The sequence below is a fragment of the Zosterops lateralis genome (genome assembly GCF_965231275.1).
Source record: "Zosterops lateralis genome assembly, chromosome: 2".
Classification (NCBI taxonomy): Eukaryota; Metazoa; Chordata; class Aves; order Passeriformes; family Zosteropidae; genus Zosterops; species Zosterops lateralis.
This window is the reverse complement of record NC_139763.1, coordinates 67,047,384-67,069,903: the sequence shown is the minus strand read 5'-3', so window position 1 is coordinate 67,069,903 and position 22,520 is coordinate 67,047,384. Positions and strand designations below refer to the sequence as shown.

At 38.0% G+C, this 22,520-nt stretch overlaps 1 protein-coding gene across 3 annotated transcripts in view; it reads right to left on the bottom strand.

The window, feature by feature from the left end:
- Positions 1 to 19,801, bottom strand: part of DCLK1 (doublecortin like kinase 1) — a gene marked incomplete at its 5' end in the record, with an annotated part of 224,555 nt that extends 204,754 nt beyond the window's left edge. For 2 of the 3 annotated variants that reach the window (XM_083854331.1, XM_083854332.1), the window contains 2 exons: positions 9,650 to 9,996; positions 19,426 to 19,801. In XM_083854331.1, the coding sequence (XP_083710457.1) occupies positions 9,650 to 9,996; positions 19,426 to 19,801 (723 nt within the window). The remainder of the gene's footprint in view (positions 1 to 9,649; positions 9,997 to 19,425) is intronic. The other variant, XM_083854333.1, reaches the window with a different exon arrangement.
- Between the last annotated feature and the right edge of the window lie 2,719 nt (positions 19,802 to 22,520).

The window sequence follows — 22,520 nt, the reverse complement described above, 5'->3', positions numbered from 1 at the left end:
GAAAAAAATCATTGCTTATACCAAACCAAAAGATAATTAAAAGCAGTTCAAACTGAGATTTCATTCTCTATTCACTTGATGAGTAAATGTCTCTTACAATTTTAAGCTATTAAAGCTCTGAGGAGTTTTATTTAAAAGAAGTTTCTGAGATTCAACATTTAATGGAAAACCAAATCCACTAGAACAACTGATTTGGGAGAGGCAATCAGCCTTAACTACTTAACATGAGTTTTATTTTCAGTATCATCCAGCTGAATTCAAAACCCTGTATAAAGCTTTTCTGCTTCTGGTGGGAACATACTACAGTCTTCTGCCTTGCTCTCTCTAGTCACACTCATTTATCTCTGATAATTTCAGACCCATTTGTGCTCATTTTTTATCTATGTGTAAAGCACTATGTCCTGTCCTCAAGTCCCCAAAGACTTCTTTGCTCTTCAGTCTGCAACTTCAAGGATTCAATCCTTTGGAAGAAGCTTCATTTCCTCCCCAGCAGCTTTGCCAAGCAAAATCACCTGCTTTGTAGCAGGTAGTCTGACCTATGTCAGGAGTTTCATGTGGTGAAACATAAGAGAAAATACTTATTAAAATTTAATATAAAATGTGATACACACCTTGTATATCTTTAACCAGTGACTTTAGGAAAACAGCCTCAAAAGAGTTTGACTCATATATAAAAATATAAGCCATTCTCAAAGCACTACTGCCTTCCATTCAGTACAATGGAAATATTTTCACCTACTGGTAATTGTATTAGTTTCTAAATCTGATTAAGTCTGGACAGTCTGGCCCCATGAAGTGGCACATCGTACTGGGACATAGATTCTGAACAGATTAAGTCAATACCTCCTCCAGGATTGAACAAATTAGTTTCAAGCTGAAAGAGAAATGGAGGTGCAAAGAGGCAGAACACATGGTATATCACTGATTTTAATGTTACATACTATTGTTGTCCCTGAAGATCATCTCAATTTCCACCAAAATTCACATCTAAGAAACTGAATTGCATCTCCAACACAGGAAAGAATCCTTCTAGAGGTAGAGACCTGAATTCATCATGAATAACTCAATGAGCACCTGAAAAGTATGTCATTGGCCTAGACTTGCTTTCTACAGAAGAAGAATCACAAGAGACGATTCCAGACTAACTAGGCTGAATATTCAAAATGTTTGTGTTTCTTGCCACTCACTACAGCAAAGTGTAAGGCTTTAGAAACTTCAAAGTATTGAACACAAAATGTTTCACAGTTTACTGCAGTTTCATAAAAGAATCTGGTTCATAAAAACTTAATTAGAAAAGCAAGGTACAAAATTGGGCTGTCACTACCATTTCCTGCACTGTCAGTAATTTTTTACTTATTTTGCCTTATCAATTGCTTTTTGAAAGGTTTGAAAGACCTTGGCTCCTATAAATGCAAGGATTAGTTTTCAGAGAAGAACACAGCTAATGACAAAATATTCATGTAGCTTGTCCTCTCAGTATTCATCATTCACATAAGCATTTTCTTCTACACAAGAGCTTGGCAAAAAGTGTTGAATAGGAAACTAAATAGAAAGAAACAAGTAATCAAGGATATACTTGCACTAAATCTCAGGTAGCTGTTCAAACTTGAGTTTGATTTAGTTATTATCCTTTAGTTCATTAACTCAACCTTTTTCTAAAGAGGCACTGCCAAGGTTTTCCAAGTGTCTGTGTAAGTATTCAAGGCCCAATATCCAAAGACATAATTATACAAAAATATTTACATTAAAAAGGAAATATTTAAGTTCTCATAAGCTACAAGGCAGAATTAAGAAACTTTTCCTATGAACAGTATAATTTAACTTCTCAGGAAGGAAATATGTTACAAAAAATTGTGAGAGGAAAATGTTGAGTTTTTTCCTTAGATGATGCTTAAGATTGTCCTAAATGGCTAGAAATTCTTAGTCCTCTTGTAACTGATTTCAGAAGGAACAGAAACAACCCAGCAAATCCAACACCCATTATGCTTTTTTAAAGGATTATTACATCATACCACTTAAGAGAAAGAAAGCACACACTTTGCCAACAAAAAAAGCATTAGTAACAGTAAGAGCTTCAGAGAGTACAAATAAAATAACCTCAGTGAACACAACAGTTTGACAATACACCGTAAAAATCTTCAAACCATCAATCTCATTTGGTTCAGACAAAGCCATAAGGCAGGAGGAGCAGAACAGAGAAAGTTTAGGATGGCTACTGTTTGAAAGCACAAAAAGGTTAAAAGTTTCAGCTGTTCACAAAGAACTTATTTGGTCCCAAGGACTGTGTTTTACTGATCAGTGGAAACTCTTCTCCATGACCACGAGTAATCTCATGCCTGTCTCCTCAAAACAGTTGTACAGCATCATCAGAGAAATCTGCAAGCACTTTTCCAAACTCTCTTTCATGACACGATTAAGCAAAAAAACCCACAAACTCTTCGTAACAAGATCATACAGCTGAGGATGTTTCCATTTGCTTTTCTTTTCCTTCCCCAATAGACAGTAAAACACAAATCAGACCTTAACTGGATAACAAGCTGTTCTTAGTTACATTGCATATTTAAACAATAAAGTCCAGATGTAGAGAATAAGAATCCTTATTCTAGAAATGTATAGCTCTGAAGGACCACACCATCTCCTTTCCACTGAGAAACACTTCCTTACACAACACAAACTCTCCACCTTGAAGAGTTAGAAATTACTCTTCTTTGAGAAAATCTTCTGACAGTACATTAACTCTCTAATGAGTATCTGGATATCTTTAAAACACTCAGATCAACCCATGTGATATTTAACACATTGTGAAGCAGGTATGCAAGTTTTCATTCTTATTTAACTAATTTGCTCTTGTTTTGCACAGCACAGAAGCCTCTCCAAAGGATGCAGAAGATGGCGTCTTCTCAATTTTCAAAGTCAGTCTATGGTTCCTGTGGAATGCCAGTTGGCAACCATGGAAACTCCTATTGTGAGAAGCTTTTGGAGACAGAGCAACACAGTTGTCAGTCTCAGCTTAATAAGAACTGACCCTAGACAAATGAATGAACACTGCTTTCAACCAGGAATGGGCTTCTGTTCATTCCTCCATAGAGAACTTTATCTGAGTAACAATCAAAATTGTTAGTCAATGTCATAACCTGACAATGAAACAGCCTATCCAGAAGCACAAGAGTTCAAGGACCTCACCTCTAACACCTGGATAATACCAACTGCCAGCAAATTTTCTACCCTAGCACAAATGATTTTAAACCAGTTTTTTATGCTTTTCTCAAAGTATAGTATAATTTGTAGTGGAAATCCACTTTTCTCAACAGTAATCTGAAGAATTTCTTAAGAACTCCAGAACCCATCACAACTTGCTGAAACACACAATTTTCATTTGTTGATTTTTTTTTTTTTTTTTTTTTTTTTTGACTATTATGTCTTCAAGAAGGGGCCTTTTCCTCAGTGTTGAGGAAAAAAGTAATCTTTTTAATCCTTCCCCAAAATCAGTTTCAAAACACCAAAGCCAGAAATTATATATCTTACAGAGGGGAAAAATATTTTGAGTATACTACAGGCAAGAAGGAGGGAAGTAAGGTGCATTACAAGCTGGAGAGGCGCTATTTGGGTTTTTTTTAATGTCTCACAGCTACATAACATGGTGGTCTGTCAGCATTGCCCAGACAGAGCCTAAAAACCATGTCTAAAATAAGCACCACAGGTACTTTCTGATGGGTATGGCCTTCTAGTACTCACATTAGAAGCCCTTTAGGAAAGAACAGCTCATGCAGTGTAAGCACAATGGCTTTCTGGACCCTAGATAGTAGTCTAGTATCAAAGTACGACCTCAAAAGCCATTGCTTCCCTGTTAAAATGCTTATGTGAGCTGCAGAAGTCATTTTACTTAATTTTTTCCCCACAATTAGTCAGTACCTGCACAGCTACACCTCACAGAGAATTCACTATGATTCTCTGTTCAATCAAAATCACCCATGTGCCTATGGCTGGCAGGGAGCTCCAAAGCCTTCAACAAAATGGAGAAGATAAAGTTACTGTGATAAGATATGGAGGATAAAATGCACTCAACTTTTTTCCTGTTTTTGAAAAATGTGGACAACAAGGGCTATATTGAGTGGATTGTAGCTACAACATCACAAATAAAAAGAAAATGCAAACCAGTCACCCTTAAAATTAAATGCACCCTCTATATTAAGAGTGGAATTGATTACAAATGCTGATGTGAATAATAATTACAGGCACACACAAAATGAGTCATTTGCTGGATATAAATTTTATTTTGGTTAACATTCCTTTGGTCTAGATTGTCGTACAATATACATCACCCAAGTGCTGAGGTGAGAATGTTATTCTGTGAATGATACTTACCTTCATTTATGTAGGTGTTTCTGTACCAAGGACAATCCAGGTCTAGAGAAAGACATTTGAGATGTTTAATATATCCTACAAAACAGTACCTTTCACCAAGACTTTACTGTACAATACAGATGTTATTATCAAATGGTTTTCACTTGTTAAGGACAAAACCATAAAAAAACACATGCTCATTTTAGGTGTAGGTGCAAACAACTGCTTTTGCTTCCTTAAGAGAGTATTTTTTTAGAACAGTAGTATTTCTTTTTAAAAACTATGATATCACATGTCTTCAGAAAGAGAAATCCACAGGAGAGGGAGGTTTTTTTATCATAACATAATATAATGGGTTTCCACTAAAAACAAAAGCATATTATACTGAATGAAGAAGTCTCAAGCTTTCCAGCACTGTGGTGTTCCTTTTCCTTGCAGCCACAATTCTTTAATAGATTTTAATCACCTAAAACATTATTGAGGGACATCCTATATCTCACACTGTACCTTCTTTAAGGTATATGTCTAATTAACTGTGGCTGTATTTCATACCTGTTAAGGTAACGCAATTTGTGATAAAATATTTATGAGAAAAAAAAAGCAAATAACCAAACCCACAACAGATAGTGACTTCTATTATGGTCTCTCTGGCACTGACCATTTATCTGTCTGGAATGAAACCAACAGCATAATGCATAAATTGAAAAATAATTTGCATGAATGCATCTTGTTAAGCTAAGCAAACTACCTGTTCAAATAAGTAGGTCCTATTATAAACCAGATGTTTGTCCTGCCAAAAGCAAACAGGATGTACAAGGTAACAAAGCACTGTAGGCCAACCTTTAGTCTTTGTCAAAACATGCAAACTGTAAATACCCTGCACAAATATACACATCATAACACTTCTAAAAATGTCACTGTTTGACAATATTGCTGTTAAATGTGACCTTGATTAGTCTTCTCGAATTTTAGTCATTGGTGTTGTTCTAGAAGTGCACCAAGCAAACATAAACCAGAAAACAGCTTGCAACAAAGCAATGGGCTCTATCTCCATACGCAGCTTGTGTCCTCAATGTCTGTATTGTGTCCACACACTGCCTTTTAGAAGGCCATTTTTTAATGCACATCAAAGTAAAAGTGTCACCTTCTGTTAAGGAAAGGTTAGAAATCAAACTGGAACAGTGCAGCTACAGTAAAGTAAGACACATTTCAGTCAACGTTGACAATCTCTCTTCATGAACTTAAACATCAGGTTAACCTAAAAAACTGAGTAGTGCTCATAGTAAGAGCATGCCCTCATTATCTGTATTCCTACAGGCAGCCACTACACCTACTCATTCTATTTTTATTTTCCTTACATAGCAAAGTTGGCAAGGAAAATGCCTCAAGATCTCCCCCTGGAAAGCTTGTGAATTTGGCCTGTACTTATAAGACTATTAAATACTTCTGAGAGTCCCACCATTTTCAAATGCATCATTGTGGTAGAGGGAAGTAATTCTATCTCTTTCTCTAGAGTACAAAGACTCTTGTACCAGTAGAAATTAAGTATCTCTATAAAACTATACATAAACTATTTCAGATAAAGTGTGAAACCTATCTAGCTCTGAGAAGTCATTAATAATTAAACTGCAAAATTATTCTAAATGCAGGCCATTGACGTGCTTTATGATCAGATTACAGTTGTATATTGTGCCCTTTTTAGCACAAATGAAATGATATTCTAAGTCTTCTGAGACCCTGAAGTCAAAATACAGATTCTGATGGGCTATATGGAAACACAAAATAAGCCACTAGCTACCATGTTTGTAGTAAGGAGAAACACTATTTTTTTTTTTTTTAATAAAATTAAAGTAATCCATGAAATCCTAAGTCAATACCCACCAAATACAGGGAAACATCAAGTTTAAGTCGCTGAACTGCCAATAGCCCAATGAGCCAGATTGGTTAAATTTTGTTGGGGTTCGCTTTTTTTGAGGATTGCTTTCTTGTGTTTTTTGTGAGTTTAGTTTGTTTCTTTTTTTATTTGTTTTGGTTTCCCCCAAACCCCTTTCTTCTGCTATTCCAGCATTAAAAAGTTTAAATGGCTAATACAACACACCTACTTAATCAAGTCCTGGAGTGCTAAGACACTCACAAAGCATCATGTGCACCAAAAGTTACTAAGTTTTCCAAAAACAAGAAGGAATTTTTGGGATGGGGAATCAACTGGATGTTAAAGGAGAGCTCTCTTCCTAGCAATTAAACTTTGCTCAGGTTCTGATTGTCTAAGTACTACCTCTTTCATCAAGACAAGCTCTTTATGTTGTCATCAAATTTTAAAGGCTGTAATTTAAATTCCTTTTAACTGAACAAAATATTTATTAACATCTTTTAGAGGTACAGATCAAAACATCACAACTAACAAGGCTATTGGAGGACAAGTATTTAAGTAATTAAGAGTATTATTTTTCCATGTGTAGTGTCAGTATGGAACAACTATGCTTGGATGCCCAGTTAAGTCTCTGACTCCTGCTACTTTCTTAGCCTGAGGCATTTAATGATAGTATCCAACAAAAATATATATACCACACTGTCCACCTGCACTAACAACACAGGGGACTCATTACTGCTATGGAAGGGCATTTCCAGTGTTGGCCTCATAAATAACTTAGAAGAGAAGACAGTACAGAATAGCCTGTCTCCAAGTTATATTCCCAAAGAATGATCCCAGGAGAGCTTTATTCTCTTATCCTCACAGTAAATTACTTTTCTTGACTCAGAGCTTTAAGATTTTATTGCTTTTTAAGTTAGCGATGAAAGATTTAATCACAGATTTGTTAGATTTAGCCCCTCAACACAGGCTTTTCCAGAATCTTCAGAGCTCCAGCAGGAGTCACAGTAGCAGTTCCCAACTACAAATAGTACTGGAAAATTTTTGGATTTACCATGGATTTCCTCCCAGTAATAATTCACAGCTTGAATTTAGCAATAAATAAAAAAAAAAATCTATCATTGTGTCCCCAACGCCATCTGGGAGATCAGGCTTTTGGCAAAGAAAAATGGAGCAGCAATTGCCTAGCAGCACAGGAAATCAATGACTTCCCCACTCAGGGCTGAGCAACAGGCTGATCCTGCTAAGCACAGAGTCATTCATTTCCCTTCCTGCCAGCAAAGCTGCTCTGAACATGCAGACAGCAAAGTCTCTGTTACACCTGCAGGACACACACACTCCTCTTCCTCTAAACCCTGACCTTACCAAGAGGGTTTGACAGCGAGCTACACAATTCCATGTATATATTCAAAAGGGGAAGGAGTGTGGAGATGGCAGTCTCTTGGGAGAGCTTCTGGTTTCAGGCTACAACGTAGGTAACAAAAACACCACTGATTTAAGCCCAGATCAAAGCTCATGAGTTGACAAAGGATTCAACTGAACTATGACAACATAAGGGCCAAGAAAATCTGGTCATCCCTTTTGTCCCAGTAGTAGGATAATACTAAGTAATTTCAGGAATTAGAGTTCCAAAACAGGTGTAAAGGGTCTCTTTTTGTTTTGTTCTAAGCACAATCATTAAATGAGAGTTTTCAATACAAAAAGATAAAAGCGAGCACATTATCCAGGAGACAACATTGGGATCCTTCCAGGCTGCACTTCTTCAGAGCTAAACCACAAGTTTATTTACATATAAAGTACAAAGTATATGCATCCTTTTTTACTGAGAGGGTTTGCAGGAATTCTAATAATCATTCAAGATTTTCTGTGAATGTCATAGCAGAGACCACCAATGACCTCCGCAGCTTTAAAATCTCAACTCCTCCCTCAAATTTACTACTTTTAGTGCTCCCTGGAGCATGAGACAAGGTAAGGAAGAACAGGAGTTGAGAGTTTCCCCTAACACACACTTCACTTTGCTGCAGACAAAAAGAATTTCATATCCACATTTTCCTACAGGTCAAAGTTCCCAATAAAGTCACAGTAAGGAGATCATTAAAGGCATGTACACAGTCACCAAGAACTGTACTACTGTGTGTAACTGGTGTCAGAGGTTACTGATACAAAACAGCAGATGGAAGGGACTTCTGGTCAAGCCAGACTTGGCCCTGATTTGAACCAGTGTTCTGAATAAGCAGCTTGTCCTTTAAACAGCCCTCTCTGAGATAAGAGAGTACTGCTGTAGCTGTTTCCAGAGCTACGCCTGCACATCAGCCCCAGTAACTGCAGATATGTTAGGACATCACCAGACTTGCTGAGCGTTTATTTACCTGTGTCAGGCAGATTTGGCAGCATCTCACAATAGCAACACTCTTTGCTGCATATCAAGTGAATCATTGAACCCAGAAAAACACAGCTATATTACAGTAGAAATATCATGGTCTCTAGCAGCTTCTAGCTTCTCAGAGAGACTTCCTCATTTTAATAAGTTACATCTGTAAATGCAAATATCTGCCTAATTTCTCTAGAGTCACCATTGCTCTAAATCAATTCAGGTCACGCTGAAATTAGCCTTGCCCTTCAGCAGGTTAAGAGCTTCTCCCGTTTCGCTATAATTAATACATGTCCATAGAAAAATTACAAATAAAGTGGAAGACAAAAAAGAAGTAGGATTATTCTGCAATTTTTTTTGTGTGTCCCTCTATCCCCAAGTTCAACAAGAAGCTTTTCAAAAATCTCACTCTGCTGCAATTTAATAAGGCAGCAAAAAAGAGACACTGCTTGAAGGTATTTCACAGAAGAAATAACATGTAACCTACCAGAGACTCCTCAATAAACGTGAGCACCACACATAATCCTACCTGTATTCCTGCAATAGGGAAAAAAAGCTCATCCATTTTCTAAGCTTGCATCTTCTTCCTTGTCCATTTTAGGTGCAATAAGATTCATCATTTAGTCACTCTGGAGAGCAGTAGGTCTGCATTTATCATGGTGAAATGTGTCCTCACTGTTTGTTCTTACAGTTTATGGAAAGCCAAGTACAATGACTCATAAAACTGCTGCAAGAAAAAGCTGAAACAAGTTAACAGAATGAGCTTCTCTTAAGTGACATCCTTCATCCTACGTTTCCGGCGTGAAGTGCCAAAACCACATCATACTTTCACCCGAACAGATTTACAGCTATTATTTATCATAAATGGCAAGACCATGGTGTTCCATCAACACTTCATGGTGTTCCTGAGCTGCTCACAGATCTTAAGCACACTCCAAGCAGTAAAAGGTCTGGCTATACATTCTAGAGCAAATACAACTCCTTTCTACTAATGTTCTGTTCTTTTCCTTTTGGAAAATTATATTTTGTTTCATGCTGGGAATGGTCATCGTGAAAACTCTTACCTGTTTTCCATCTAGTGTGTACAAACGTTTAACCACCCCTGAATCCAGCTTGATGGCATCAGTTATGTCAGTGAGAACCTGTTCAAAGGAATGCGCTGTTTTCTTGTTGAGCAGAATCCGCACTGCCTTCCGTGGCTTCACTCCACTCCTGATGATAGTGACGAGTTTGGGCCTAATGAAATCCTTGTTCTCTTTTGTATCTGGAGTACCTCCTTTAGCAGTGGCAAGAGATGGCACTGAACGAGAAGTAGAAGTTGTCTTAACATTCACTGACCAGTTTGGATTTACATTCTTTGTGTACTCCAGCTTCTTGAAGGGTTCTATGGAACCACATACATAACTTTCCCCTGCGGAAACAAAAGCAAAAGTCCAGCAAGTCAGATTGGAGAGGGAAGGAAAAAAGAAAAATCCAGGAAAATATAAAATCAATTCCTTCTCAAATTATTAAATATTATTCTTATCATTCTTGATCTCCAGTGCATAAGTATTGATCTCTTCCCTTCTCAGATGCTACTGACTACAAAAATGAATGATCTTTTAAAGAGCACTCTTCAGCTAACTGCCCAAGAAATACTGTTACAAAAGTCCTTGAAAGCAGCAGTTTTCTTGTCAGAAAACGCTGTTTGCAGTGGGGATCACTGTTGTCAGCAAACACAGTAAACAGTGTTTGTATTTCACCAGCTGCCCAGTCCCAGCACATTATCACAGTACTCCCCCAGCCTTCATGCTTAAGTGGCCCACTCCTAAAAAAACAGCAGGTCCCAAATACTTCAGAGGAAATACTATGAAACATTACCAAAAAATATAGGCTACAATTAAGCTTTTATAAAAAGGTGGATGAAAGTGTCATGGAAATTTGTTAACAACTGATTTTTTTAAAGTTTAGGCATCATAAACCCAGGATATGTATAGACAATAAACCTCCCTGTATTATTTACCGACTAAATAGATAATATATAGGGAAATGAAAACAAAGAGTACCAATTGCAGACTTCTCATCACAACAAATTTATCATACTTAAAAGAAAATAGTGGCTATTAGTTCCTCTTTCTGTTGGAGCATTATCTACAGTCAAATATTTTTGCAAATACCACACCCACACAACTTCTGGGGAACTAGAAATCAGCCAGAAAAGCCCGCACCCTGCAGATTAGCACATGAATCCAGTCCAGCTGAAGGCTGCTGTGTAAGGGGCACCTGCTTGGGTGCTCCCAAACTCTCCCCTGATCTTGACTCTGTGGCTGAGCAGGAAGTAGCACTGGATGGGTTGGATCAGCTCAGTGATCTGACTGAACATACCAAAGACATCAATGTAATGTAGCAACATCAAGCTGATCCAGTTCATCCTCTGTCTGGGGCAAAACAAGTAAACAAACATGCCAAACAAAAAACCAAAAAAACTCAAAGAAACCAATATTAGATCCAGCAAGGCCACACCTTCTGGCAGCCAGTAGTTAAGCCACAAATAATGCAAGATGCCATCCTGAACAACACCACAGAGACATCTCAGATGTTTTATTTCTTCTGAGTTCAAGAGTTCTCTGTATGCCAACAGCACAGAGGCCTTCATGTCAGAAATTTAGCCCAGGGTAATAAAACCAGAACAAAACTCAGTGATGCAACTCCCATGCCAAAAAACATGTTAGAACCAAAAATATCTCTAAGGAAAGAAGGCTTACAGTTCAATCATTAAAAGAAAAGTAAGTATTAAAATTTTAATTGTGAACAGAAATTTTAAGGTTTCAAAGCACCTAACCCAATTCCACAAATTACAACACACATGGAATGCAGGCAAGATACACAGAGTCACCACATTTAGAAATGGAGGCAGGGAACACTGGGACTTAAAGCTTGGGTAAAGGTAGGCTCTTCCTTTCAGCCACTGCATATTTACAAGATAGATAGATCTGTATATGGAAACATCAGACCAGAAAGGCTCAGCTACAATAATGAGTGGTCAAACAGTGCAAGTTTTCTTTTATCCAGGTCCTTGTCCAATTGTTCTAGTATTAGCTACTCAGTTACTGCCAAGTCAAAATGCACACACAAAACCACATCCATAAAATGTTAGCAAGTTTTAAGGGGAAAAAAAAATCCTACTGTGAGTAAGTAGGACTGCTCTCAATACAATAAATACCTGTTCTATAAAACAATTTGCAGAAGTCTCTTTTCTAAATTTTTAAACAAAATTTATTCTTGTCTACACTTGTAGACTTGTTTACTCTAAGATGTAAAATCCACCAGCAACCTCTTATTTTTTTTGAGCAGGGATATAAATCTGGATTTTCAGGTTCAGTCCTCTTAGGGAAATTGTTCACTTCAGTTGCACAAAATAACATTTAAAATCAAGTCTTCAAATTAAAACTCACTCCTCAAAGGGTAGGCTCATAAATAAATGTCGATACACAGTGTACTCAGAAGATTTACATTTAGTTTATTATGAACTCTTTTGGTTCCCCTTCTTGAAAGGACAGCATTCCACATGATTTTTAATATCAGCTACATTTAAAGGTCAGATGGATTCCTTGTAGCATTTAGCTGCACATCAGCTCCTCATTACAAAACTGCATTTGTATGAATGTTCATTAAAAAAGGACCAATAGAATCATTGAGGGTTTGGGATTGTTTGAACATAGGCATTTTTTTCCTTTCCTCATTGTACCACATTAAATCAATAAAATACTTACACCGAGATAATCTTTTCCCCTCAAGAATCTCATATTTAGCTACAGAACACCTTGGAGGTAGAGCATCCAAGGCCTTCTAAGATGAAATATCTTTAGTAAGAATTATTCTATATAAGTTAACAGAAATACAGACACTTCTCCCATAATGTTGTTATTCAAAACTATTCTAGCTGTTAGCCAGAGACTGCAATTTTCATGCATGCTGGTCCTAAGGGTCAGGCTTGTAAGAATAAAAATCTTTAGCACCTCTGGTGTTTGTATACAGAGGAAATCTCAAAGAAATGGACAAAAGGTCTTCACCTAGATTTTCATTCTCTTCCTTTTCACCAGTAACTTCAGGAGAGCAGACTCTAAAGAAATTTCACAAAGGGTATGACTTAAATGTCCAATAAATCCATCTCCTGCTTTAGCTATTGCCTCCTGATCATCAACTTTGTTACTTTCTTCTTCCAGCTGCCAGTTACTCAATCTCCAGACACTAGATTCCTAAGAGAACAAGTGTTGAGAAGGATTCTTTGAAGAAACTGGATTAAGCAAAGGCTACAGATAACACAGTCTATTTAAAAGTGTCAATTTGATTGCAGCTCCCCAGGAGAGGGGAGCAAGTGTTTCACAGAGCAGTCAGCCCTCACTAATGGAATTTTGACTCTTGATTACAGTATCAATAGCCATTAGGAAAAGAAAAGGGAAACATCCAGCTGCTTTGGGAGATCTGGCGTCTAGGGAAAAAAGTGATTACTACACCTTAGAAAGTATCCCTTTCCTGAGAGCCTCTTCACTGCAACAGTGCAAATGAAACACAAACAACTGGAACCTTTTCAGAAAAGATGCACAGCACTTGTTGGTCAGTTTCAAACCACTAACCCTACAATTTAATTTGTATAAATGCTCAACACTTCAGGAAATACCACGTGGAACAATAAAATTAATCTTAGCAGTGAGAAATTAATCAGAAAGCTAATCATGTAGAAGGGCAGATCCCAAAACATTATTTATGCTTTAAAGAAAAAGAAAAATAATTTAAAAAAAAACCCTACTACCTACAGTTGCACATCTGTCAAAACTCAATGCACCTTACCTATCAGAGACATGCAACACTGGAGGATAGTTCTTATAGGTCATGACAGAATTTCAAGACATGTTTCCCTTATTAAATATTTTTAAAAGTAATATCTGTGTGTACAAAGTGGTTGCTAAGGAGACATTGAATCACTGAACATAAGTACTGGAGCTTTCTTGATGCAAGTGTCTCCCTCATTGGGATTAGCAGTTAGTTTTCTTCAGCCTGCTGATAGTCTCCCTATAAGAGCAAGCAAGGCATCATCTCTTAAAAGCCATTTTTTGTGTTGCTTCTCTGTGTACAAGGTGACTTGGCCTAAAACAGCTTCCTGAGGAAGCCAGTTGATCTTAGGTGGAAACCCTGAGAAGGAAGAGAGAACCGGTTTGAATAACACGAGCAGAGAGGGAACATCAACCCCTCTTTGTGGAGGTCATGACTTGCCAATTTATGGAAAATAGTGTTGATTCCTTAGAGTACAGTATGCAGTAGGAACATAGAGATAATTTATTAATTAGCAGTGATTTATTGCAGTCCATTTCCCCAACAGATAGGGCAAGAAATATATTAAGAGGATGAGGAAGGGACTAGCACCCCCAGCACTCCATGCCTAGGCATACCTGCCTTTCTTCAGTTCTATCCTTTGGTTTTATATATACAAAAGGCAAATTCTCAATTTCTCAAGAGAAAGGACAAAGAATTCTGACTGTGCCTCACCACACAGAGCAGATTGCAAAAGGAAGATGACCTGAATCAAATAAATTACTGATACTTGATGGTTCCCAAATGTGTTAGTTAATAGAACAATAACCTACTTTAACTACATTGCTGCTGCCTTGTCTTTCTGCAGGGTCTGAAAAAATGCAACAGAGATGGAACATCTACAGGAAATAAGTCTGACCTACACACATTCACCTAGCAATCAGATGCACCACAAACCGTAAATCAGATCTCCTCTGACCTTTGAAAGGACTTCTTTCACAAGAAGTTTTTTTCCTCTCAGCTCAGACTAAAAAGTTCTTTCTTTCCTCATCAAAAGCCAAATAAAAATACTTCCTCTTCTTCTGCCCCTCAAATTTCTGCAATCTTGTAACAAGATAGACACTGTGCACACTTAAAAAAAAAAAGCCCATCAAAAATAATGTAAAGCACCTAGAATAAGGAACCACATGGACTTCCAGGAAGCTGTTAAGCAAGACACAAAGATAATCAACTGACTAATGGATGAACAAAATAATCAAATAAACAGTGCCAGAAAACCCTCTACTATTTTATGCAACAGGATCATTCAGCTGTTTGTTTATTAAACAATATAAGGATTGCAGCCATTTCTGCCACAGGATTCAGTCCAAGTTTCCCTAAATTTGATAGCCCTGGATCAAGTCCATAGTAAATATCCAGTGTAAATTTAATCCTACAAACAAATGTCCACCTAGAATCAGCTCTACAAACATTTAAACAGATACTTTGCTATTATTATTTTGACAGCACATTACACATGCATATGAATCTCTCTAGCCCATCAATTCCCAGCTGCTGAGGTAGGCATGATCTAAAAGAAAGAAGCCATTAGCTCTTGAAAGCATCAGAGACCATGTCAATCAATTCCTACAGTCTGGCCTGGCTGGGCTCGTCACCAACAACACCTGAGTGGTTGGCAGAGTCAAGAAGGCAGCAGGAATACTGGGAAGGAGAGGGAGAAGCTGAGATACAAGAAATGAGGTGACAGTAGGAGTAGCAAGACCCATATACAAAATATACATATAGAAGTCAGAAACACTTGCAGCCCATAACTCCAGCAAGGAGACACTGCCTTCTGAACGCTTCACTGGCAGACAGCTTCTCTGCTGCTCTGAGCACAAAGTGCCTGCCTCCATCACGGGAGCCTTCCTGCAGTCCTCGTGTGACCCAGCATCCCCTCTGCCCTGCAGCGAGGTTCACATCTCCCAAGAGCTTTTAGCTGGTTACAGCTATTAACTGGATTTTAAAGCTGTATATCTGCATCCTTTCAAACTGCTCCTTCAACAAGGTTTACAGTTCTGAGGTAATCCCTGAGAGACATTCATTTTTCTTTTCCAGATTATTCCTTAAAACTGTTTTTGCCATTATGCCTACACAAAACATGCACACGCAGAGAAGCCTTTAGAAACGTTTGGCAGTGCACCCAATATTGACATGTGACAAAATTGTTTCCCAGTATGCTCTCAGCCTTGTGGTCTGGGGTTTTTGGTTTGTTTTTGACTGCCAGCTCTCGGCTGCAAGGTTAACTTTGTGGTAGGTATTGTAGAGATCTAAAACAATCAATTCTGATTAATACCCAAGACTCCGAGGTAATATTATAATAAAAATTAATGAGAAAGGGATGCATTTCTGGCTATGGATTGATTCTGTGGTCATTGTTCCACATGGCAGGATCCCAGGAGCAAAAACTAAATATTTTTTGTTTCAGAGTTATCTTGCAATGTTCATTGTTTATTTTGGGGGTAAGACTGCTCCGCCTTCAGCTTTAAGGATGATATGGTTTTGCAGAAGCAAAGTCCTTTCCTGAAACTTCTTTTACAGCTAAATAAATTAGGCTTCAATAGCAACTTTTTCTTTATTATCTCTACATGCTTTGATTGTGTGTCATGCCAAGGGAATAAAGTCATGTCACATTCAGAATCCATTCTTCAAACATAAGAGGGTCCTAACATCAGGGCTGACAAAAAGAAGGAACCTGAATCGTTTGCGTAATTTCTTTCACATAGGGTGACAGAAGTTACAGACCATGTGAAACTTTTTACAACAGTACATACCCCTTGTTAAGAAATTCCACCAAATCTCACATGTGTAAGTCTTCAGAGAAACAAAAAACAACCAAACAAAAAGATGGGGGAAAATAAAAGAAACCCAAAGCAAAAAAACAAACCAAATCAAACCACAGAACCCACAAAACCCCCATGCCCAGGGAAGCCATTACTTTCAAATGGAGAGAAAAGGTGTCCGTGCATCTCAAAATAATCTACAGCACCAGCATACAGCCATGCCAGCTCTGAACTGTATGCAGAATAAAACTAAATATAACTGAAGCAAAACAGCTCTTTTACAGTCCTTTTCCTTTGGGAATATCTTTCATGCATTTCTGTGTATTTAGCTCTGGGATGAGAGACAGTGGCTGCTGTCTCATTTCCCCCAAGAGCCTCTCTGTCTTTATGTATCGCATGAGAAGGTAAGAGTACAGGAACTTCCTCACAGGCATAAAGGCAAAAACCACTCTAAAAATCAAAGCTTTATACATTTGCTTTATATTGCAATCACCAAACCAATGACCCCCCCAATCACACAAAATCATAACAGTCTCAATAAATAATTAGTGAATTCACACAGGAAGGGAATAGTCTCACCATGAAGACAGCAATGCTTCATATTTCAGTAGTTGGAGCACAAATGTCATTTGGCAAGAGGCAAAAATCAAGTGATTTTCCAGCTATTTAAACACAAAGCACAGCTTCAAGCTAATTAATGCTGTACCAGACGAGCCAAACTCTAATAAATTTGTATAGTAAAGAGTGGAAGGGACTTATGCAAAAACCATCATTGAGCTAATAATATATGAACCCATGCTCCACTGTGAAGTTCTGTGAGTGAAACAACCCACCCTGCAGTTTTATACAAATAAACAGAAGCTTCTTTTCAGATAGAATGAGGATGTAGCTCTCTTCTTCTGCACAAAGACTGACTTCTGTAAATCCCACAGTCTTAATGGGACAAGAACACAAGACTGTCCTCCGTGAACAATACCAGGAAGGGAAGATGTATTCATTGAAAGGGTAAGGAATAAAGTCCCACAGGATGAAAAGAAATCCCAAATGCCTTCTTTAAAATAAACTTCGGCTGTCATTCATAAATAAACCACTGTCATTCATTTTGACTGACTGATTAATAACTGGTATTATTCTTCACTAGGATGCCAAAATAAAGCAATCTTACAGGTTGCTGGATTTATTTCTGAATTCAGTTCTTTATTTTCTAAACTGGTTCTGACTGGCTGCAAAAAGACTGGGCAAATCAACATTAACATCAATGAAACTTGCTTCTTGTTGAGCATACCAATCAAATAAGCAAATGCACAAAGATTTCTTTTAAACAGATGTTGATTAATATTGGTCTTTCCTCCCAGAAATTGATTTTCTCTAGCAATTAAATACTGTCCTGACAAATACAGTTTTAACTGTGCACTGAAATTGATAACATTGCTCCTAAGACCAGTTTCCTTTCCATTTCACTACCCCTCTGGTCCTAACCCCCAAACCTGTTACTTAGACAGACCATCCCGCCCCTTCGGTTTTCTTTCTGAAGCATCGTCATGTTGTCCCCTACCTTTCTTTTTACACAAGGAAGATTATCAAGAATATCAGGTTCTCAATACTTAAAAATCTTTCCTCTGCTATGACACAAAAAGGAGACAACCCAGTAGTGGCTGAACACCTACTACGCAAAGCTGCGCTCCTCTTTCAGGAACCACATTTGGCACTGCCCTTTTATTCTTCTCTCTCCATATTAGCCTTTTTCTGATCATTCAATACATCCTGATACTGCAAATTCTCTCACCTGGTACTATAAATGAAAATCACATAGAAATTACAATCTCTGTTACAACTCTAAATTGGCTGTCTGGTGGCAATCTATCCATTCTTTACTGGTTTGTCCACTGCACACTGGGGCAGGATGGAAGTAAAAATGAATTAATTTTTCTACTTTTATTTTCTTGGAACACAATCAAGCACCTGCATTTAAACTTCACAGGTAAGAAACACTCTCACTTAGGGCTACATGATAGTCAATGCCTTCATACTCTGTACATTCTGGTGTTTTACACTAGACACCCACTGCAGTCCAGAAGCACTTCATGTTGGAAAAGCTACTTTTGCTATTCGCAAAACTTGTGAAAAGTTCTATTAATTTTTTAAGCTTAATATTCAAGTTGATTAATGCTGACATCTTCTTTTGGTAATAGAACACACACTGAAGGAGTGATAAATTTGTTCTCAATGAGCAAATTAATGACTGGCATGTCTGACATTTGACAGCGACCAAGAACTGTCAGTTCTGACCAAATCACTGGTGATGGTTTATACTGCAGGTACATGTGCCTTAGTTACAGACAATGTAAGATCTCTACAACTACCTGAAAGGAGATTGTAGCAAGGTGGTTATTGGTCCTCTCATCACAAGTAAAAAGAAATAAGACAAGAGGAAAGGCCTCAAGTAGTACTAGAGCAGGATTAGATTAGGTATTAGGAAAAATTTCTACATGGAAAGGGCTGTCAAGCACTGGAACAGACCATCCCTGTAGGTTTTTAAGATGTGCAGGTATGACACTTAGGGACACAATTAAGTGATGACCTTGGCAGTTCTGGACTAATGGTTGGACTGTATGGTGTAAGAGGTCTTTTTCAACCTTACCAATTCTATCACTGGGGAAAAGCGATACATTACAGAGGAAAAAAGCTTACAATCTATGCCAGCTGAATCACAGCTACAGTATTACTACAATATTAATCTTTTAATAGGTTGCCAATATTTATGCCACTCAATGAGAGGCTAGTATTTTACTTAAGGCATGTTGACCTGTAGAGAAGAGATAGAGCTCTTCACTAGGCTTCACATACTTAAAAAAACCAAAAACATCTGAACTGAATTTCACATAGGTTTCATTAGCACCAGAGACCTTTTGAAGTTTAACAGACTAAACTCTCCTTAGTACTTGACCTTGCATCTTTATGAAAAGAAGGATTAGATGCAATCCTCAGGATCTAGGACTATAAACATGATGTTGAAAAGAAAAGGTTAGGCATGTTCAACAAGCAGGAAATAAGTAGCAAGACAACAATATTTCAAGGCGTCATTTAAGATATTCACAGTTCTATTCAGACCATTGAAAATCCTTCCTTTCTCAGTAAGAATACCATTACCTCCTTTTGAAAGACTTAACAGATTAAGCAAAGGCTGACTCAAGCCTAACTTTACACCTCCAGATCTTACTGCTCACCTTCTACTAGCTGGTCCAAGGAGGAAATCTTCTTGGAGCCATCAATTGTGTAGATTGTTCTCACTCCCTGGGGCAGGTTCACATTGTCGGACAGAGTTCGGGTCAGGTCAGCCAGGAGAGCTTCAAAGGACCTAAAGCGGTCAGGGGAGATGGCATATACAATCCCTTTGAAATACCGGTCTCCATTGCGATAGAAACGAACCTTCTTGGCTTTCTTCTCAGAGCTCAGGGTCTGTAGAGTGCGGGTTCGGTAAAAGCTGCAGTGGGCACTGTGAGTAGGGCTGGGTAAGCCGTTCACCCGGGACCCTCTACCATAACGCTGCGCTTTATCACGCTCATCAAAGTGCTCCAGCTCCATATCTCTCCCGAGGGACATCTTGAAGTTCAACCTAAGGAATGCACAAGAGGAGAGAAAAAGCTTAAGAAACTTAGAAGTTTTAAGGGAGCTCAGTTTAAGACTTCTTTGCTCTATACATTGTTCTTACAGAGGACTGCTTTCTAGGTTGAGAAAAATGTTTGAATAAAACCATGCTCCATTCGCACAGTCATTTTACACATAAGCCTCTTGCCATGCCATAAGAACTACATTGAAGTTAGACATCATAACAATGTCACTCATGAACTCAAATGCTAATGATATGCAAACACTGAGAGGTGTTTGTTCAAATTCAGTATGTCGGAAAATGAGGTGACGAAGCTGACCCACTGGAAAAAAGGGACAAATGCATCAGCTTTCTACTTTTTCTCATGTTATATTCAGGTGCTATTTGAGTCTCATCTACCTTCTAAACCATTTGCCCCCACCAAACTCTTGGTTCCAATTCTGATCTCAAGAGGTGTTGTTTCAGAAGGGCTGCCAATTGCCAACAATTAAGCAATTAAGAAATTTTCAGAGGAATGGATCTGGCAGGTTGGCAGTGAGAATCAGGAATATCACACATAGTGGGTCAATCCTAATGTTAAAAACCACCTGCATATTCCAACCATTGGTTTCCTCACAGCCTAAACTTTGTAATAAATTACTTCAGTTGTCCTTGTGCAAATGCTTTACACAGTCTGAACCAACAGAAGGGCTTAAATGGCATGAAAAAAAAAAAAAAAAATTAGAGGGAGACAGTTTTTTCAATGAGCAAGCTACTTCATGCTCTAGGTCTTGCAAGACATATTATTAACATCCTAAGCCTAATATTCAAACTAATTAAGGCTAACAGTTTCTTTTGCCACCATCAAAGGACTGATAACATCAGTGTCATTGAGCAAATTAGTAATTGGTGTCTCCCATGTTTGACAGTGAGAAACAGCCATCAGCCCTGACCAAAACAATCTCAGCTGTTCAATATAGTTTACATAAACAGAAGTTCACATGTTCTGAAAAAAAAAATCAAGAAGGCAACTACTTCTGTTCCTTTTTTCCAACTAACACAAGACTAAATAATACAAAGCGCAAATTATTCTTCACAAACAAAGACACAAAAATACAAAAAAAAAAATAGAATGGTCAAAGGATCATTAGGTTCAAAACATATTCATTTTAATTTAGGAGCCACCTAGATTTGCAGTTGTCTGCAGAATAGTAAAGCACTGTAAGTTTATTTATAGCACAGATACATAGACCTAATTTAGAAGTGGCCTCTCTCATTGATTTCCAATAAAAAGACAAAAACCAGCAAGCACTAGCTTTGTTTCAACCACTCATAATGATGTGACCATTAAGAAAAGAGATGTATTCAAACCAGCTGTAGAACAGTGGGAAGAAATAGAGAAAAACTTACAGAAGCTCTATGGCTCGCAGAGGTTTGTATTAAACCAGTGATTATACAGCTGGACCCTGATGCTGCAAAGCTGTAGGTGATGTGCTCAGCAACTTCTCAGAGCAGTCCATGCGCTGGACTAGAACAAACACCTAAGGCAAATGTGGGGCCTTAGTGGAAATTATTTACCCTACTTTGGTTACAGCTCACAATTGACTTTGTTACACTGACACAGGATCATATGCTGATGTATAAATGCAGGATTTATACTTGTAAATCCTTTAAAAGTACCTACACACAGTACAGTGTATTTGTGTGTGTTTTCTTAAATATACAAGAAAAAGACTAATCTATGCTTTTCCCATGAACACTGCATCTCGCTTCAGTAAAATGAACAAGAACATCTGCTGTGGCATTTCCCTGATGCTTCTCTACAGGTTAAATGCAAAATACAGCTTAGTGGCCACATGTCAGGATTGAGAACACACCACCATCGCTTCCATGTTAAAAAAAAATTGTTGATTATTTTAATTCTTATCCAATTCTAGTGAGAACCTGTTATTCAGATTTAAACAATCCCAGAGTGCACAATTCAGAAACTGTATCTCTGAAGCAATTCCTGTGCCAAGAGAAATGGATTTTTTCTTAGGTTTGCTTATATCTTTGCTCAAACCACCTAAAATAATACACCCTCCTCCTCCCAACCAACCAAAAAAAAAAAAAAAAGGAAGTTTAGACAAAGAGATACTCTTTCAGCTTTATTAATTTTGGATGAGGGGAGGAAGAAGTGCGAGTCACTGTCCTTTCTTCCATACGTTTATGCTTTTATCAATAATGTCTGTAATTCCCAACCACGTCCTTAAAACCCAAATAGAGCTCCCCATGAGCTCCACAGTCCTGGTATGTATAGAAAAGCGTATTTAAACCACAAGGTCAGAGCAGACAAAGAAATCCTAAACAATTTGATGTTTCCGTTCGTGTGTATAAATATATAAATATATAGATTTATACAGGCAGGGAAAAACGAACAGACACGCCCCTGAAAAAAAACCACCATGCCAACACTTCACACCCTAACATCTGCCAAAGAATTATTTATAATACAGGTGTGGGTGAGCATTTCCACACATGAAAAAAAAAAAAAAAAAACCACATCACGCCGGGATGTGACTGGGACCCAGCACAGATCATGGGGCGACTGAGCAGCAGGATGAGCACCAGGCACCGGGGGGGGGAACACGGATACATGGGGAGGGGATGCATGGGGATACATGGGGATACATGCGGATACACGCGGATACATGCGGATACATGCGGATACATGCAGCAGTGGGTTCAGGAAAA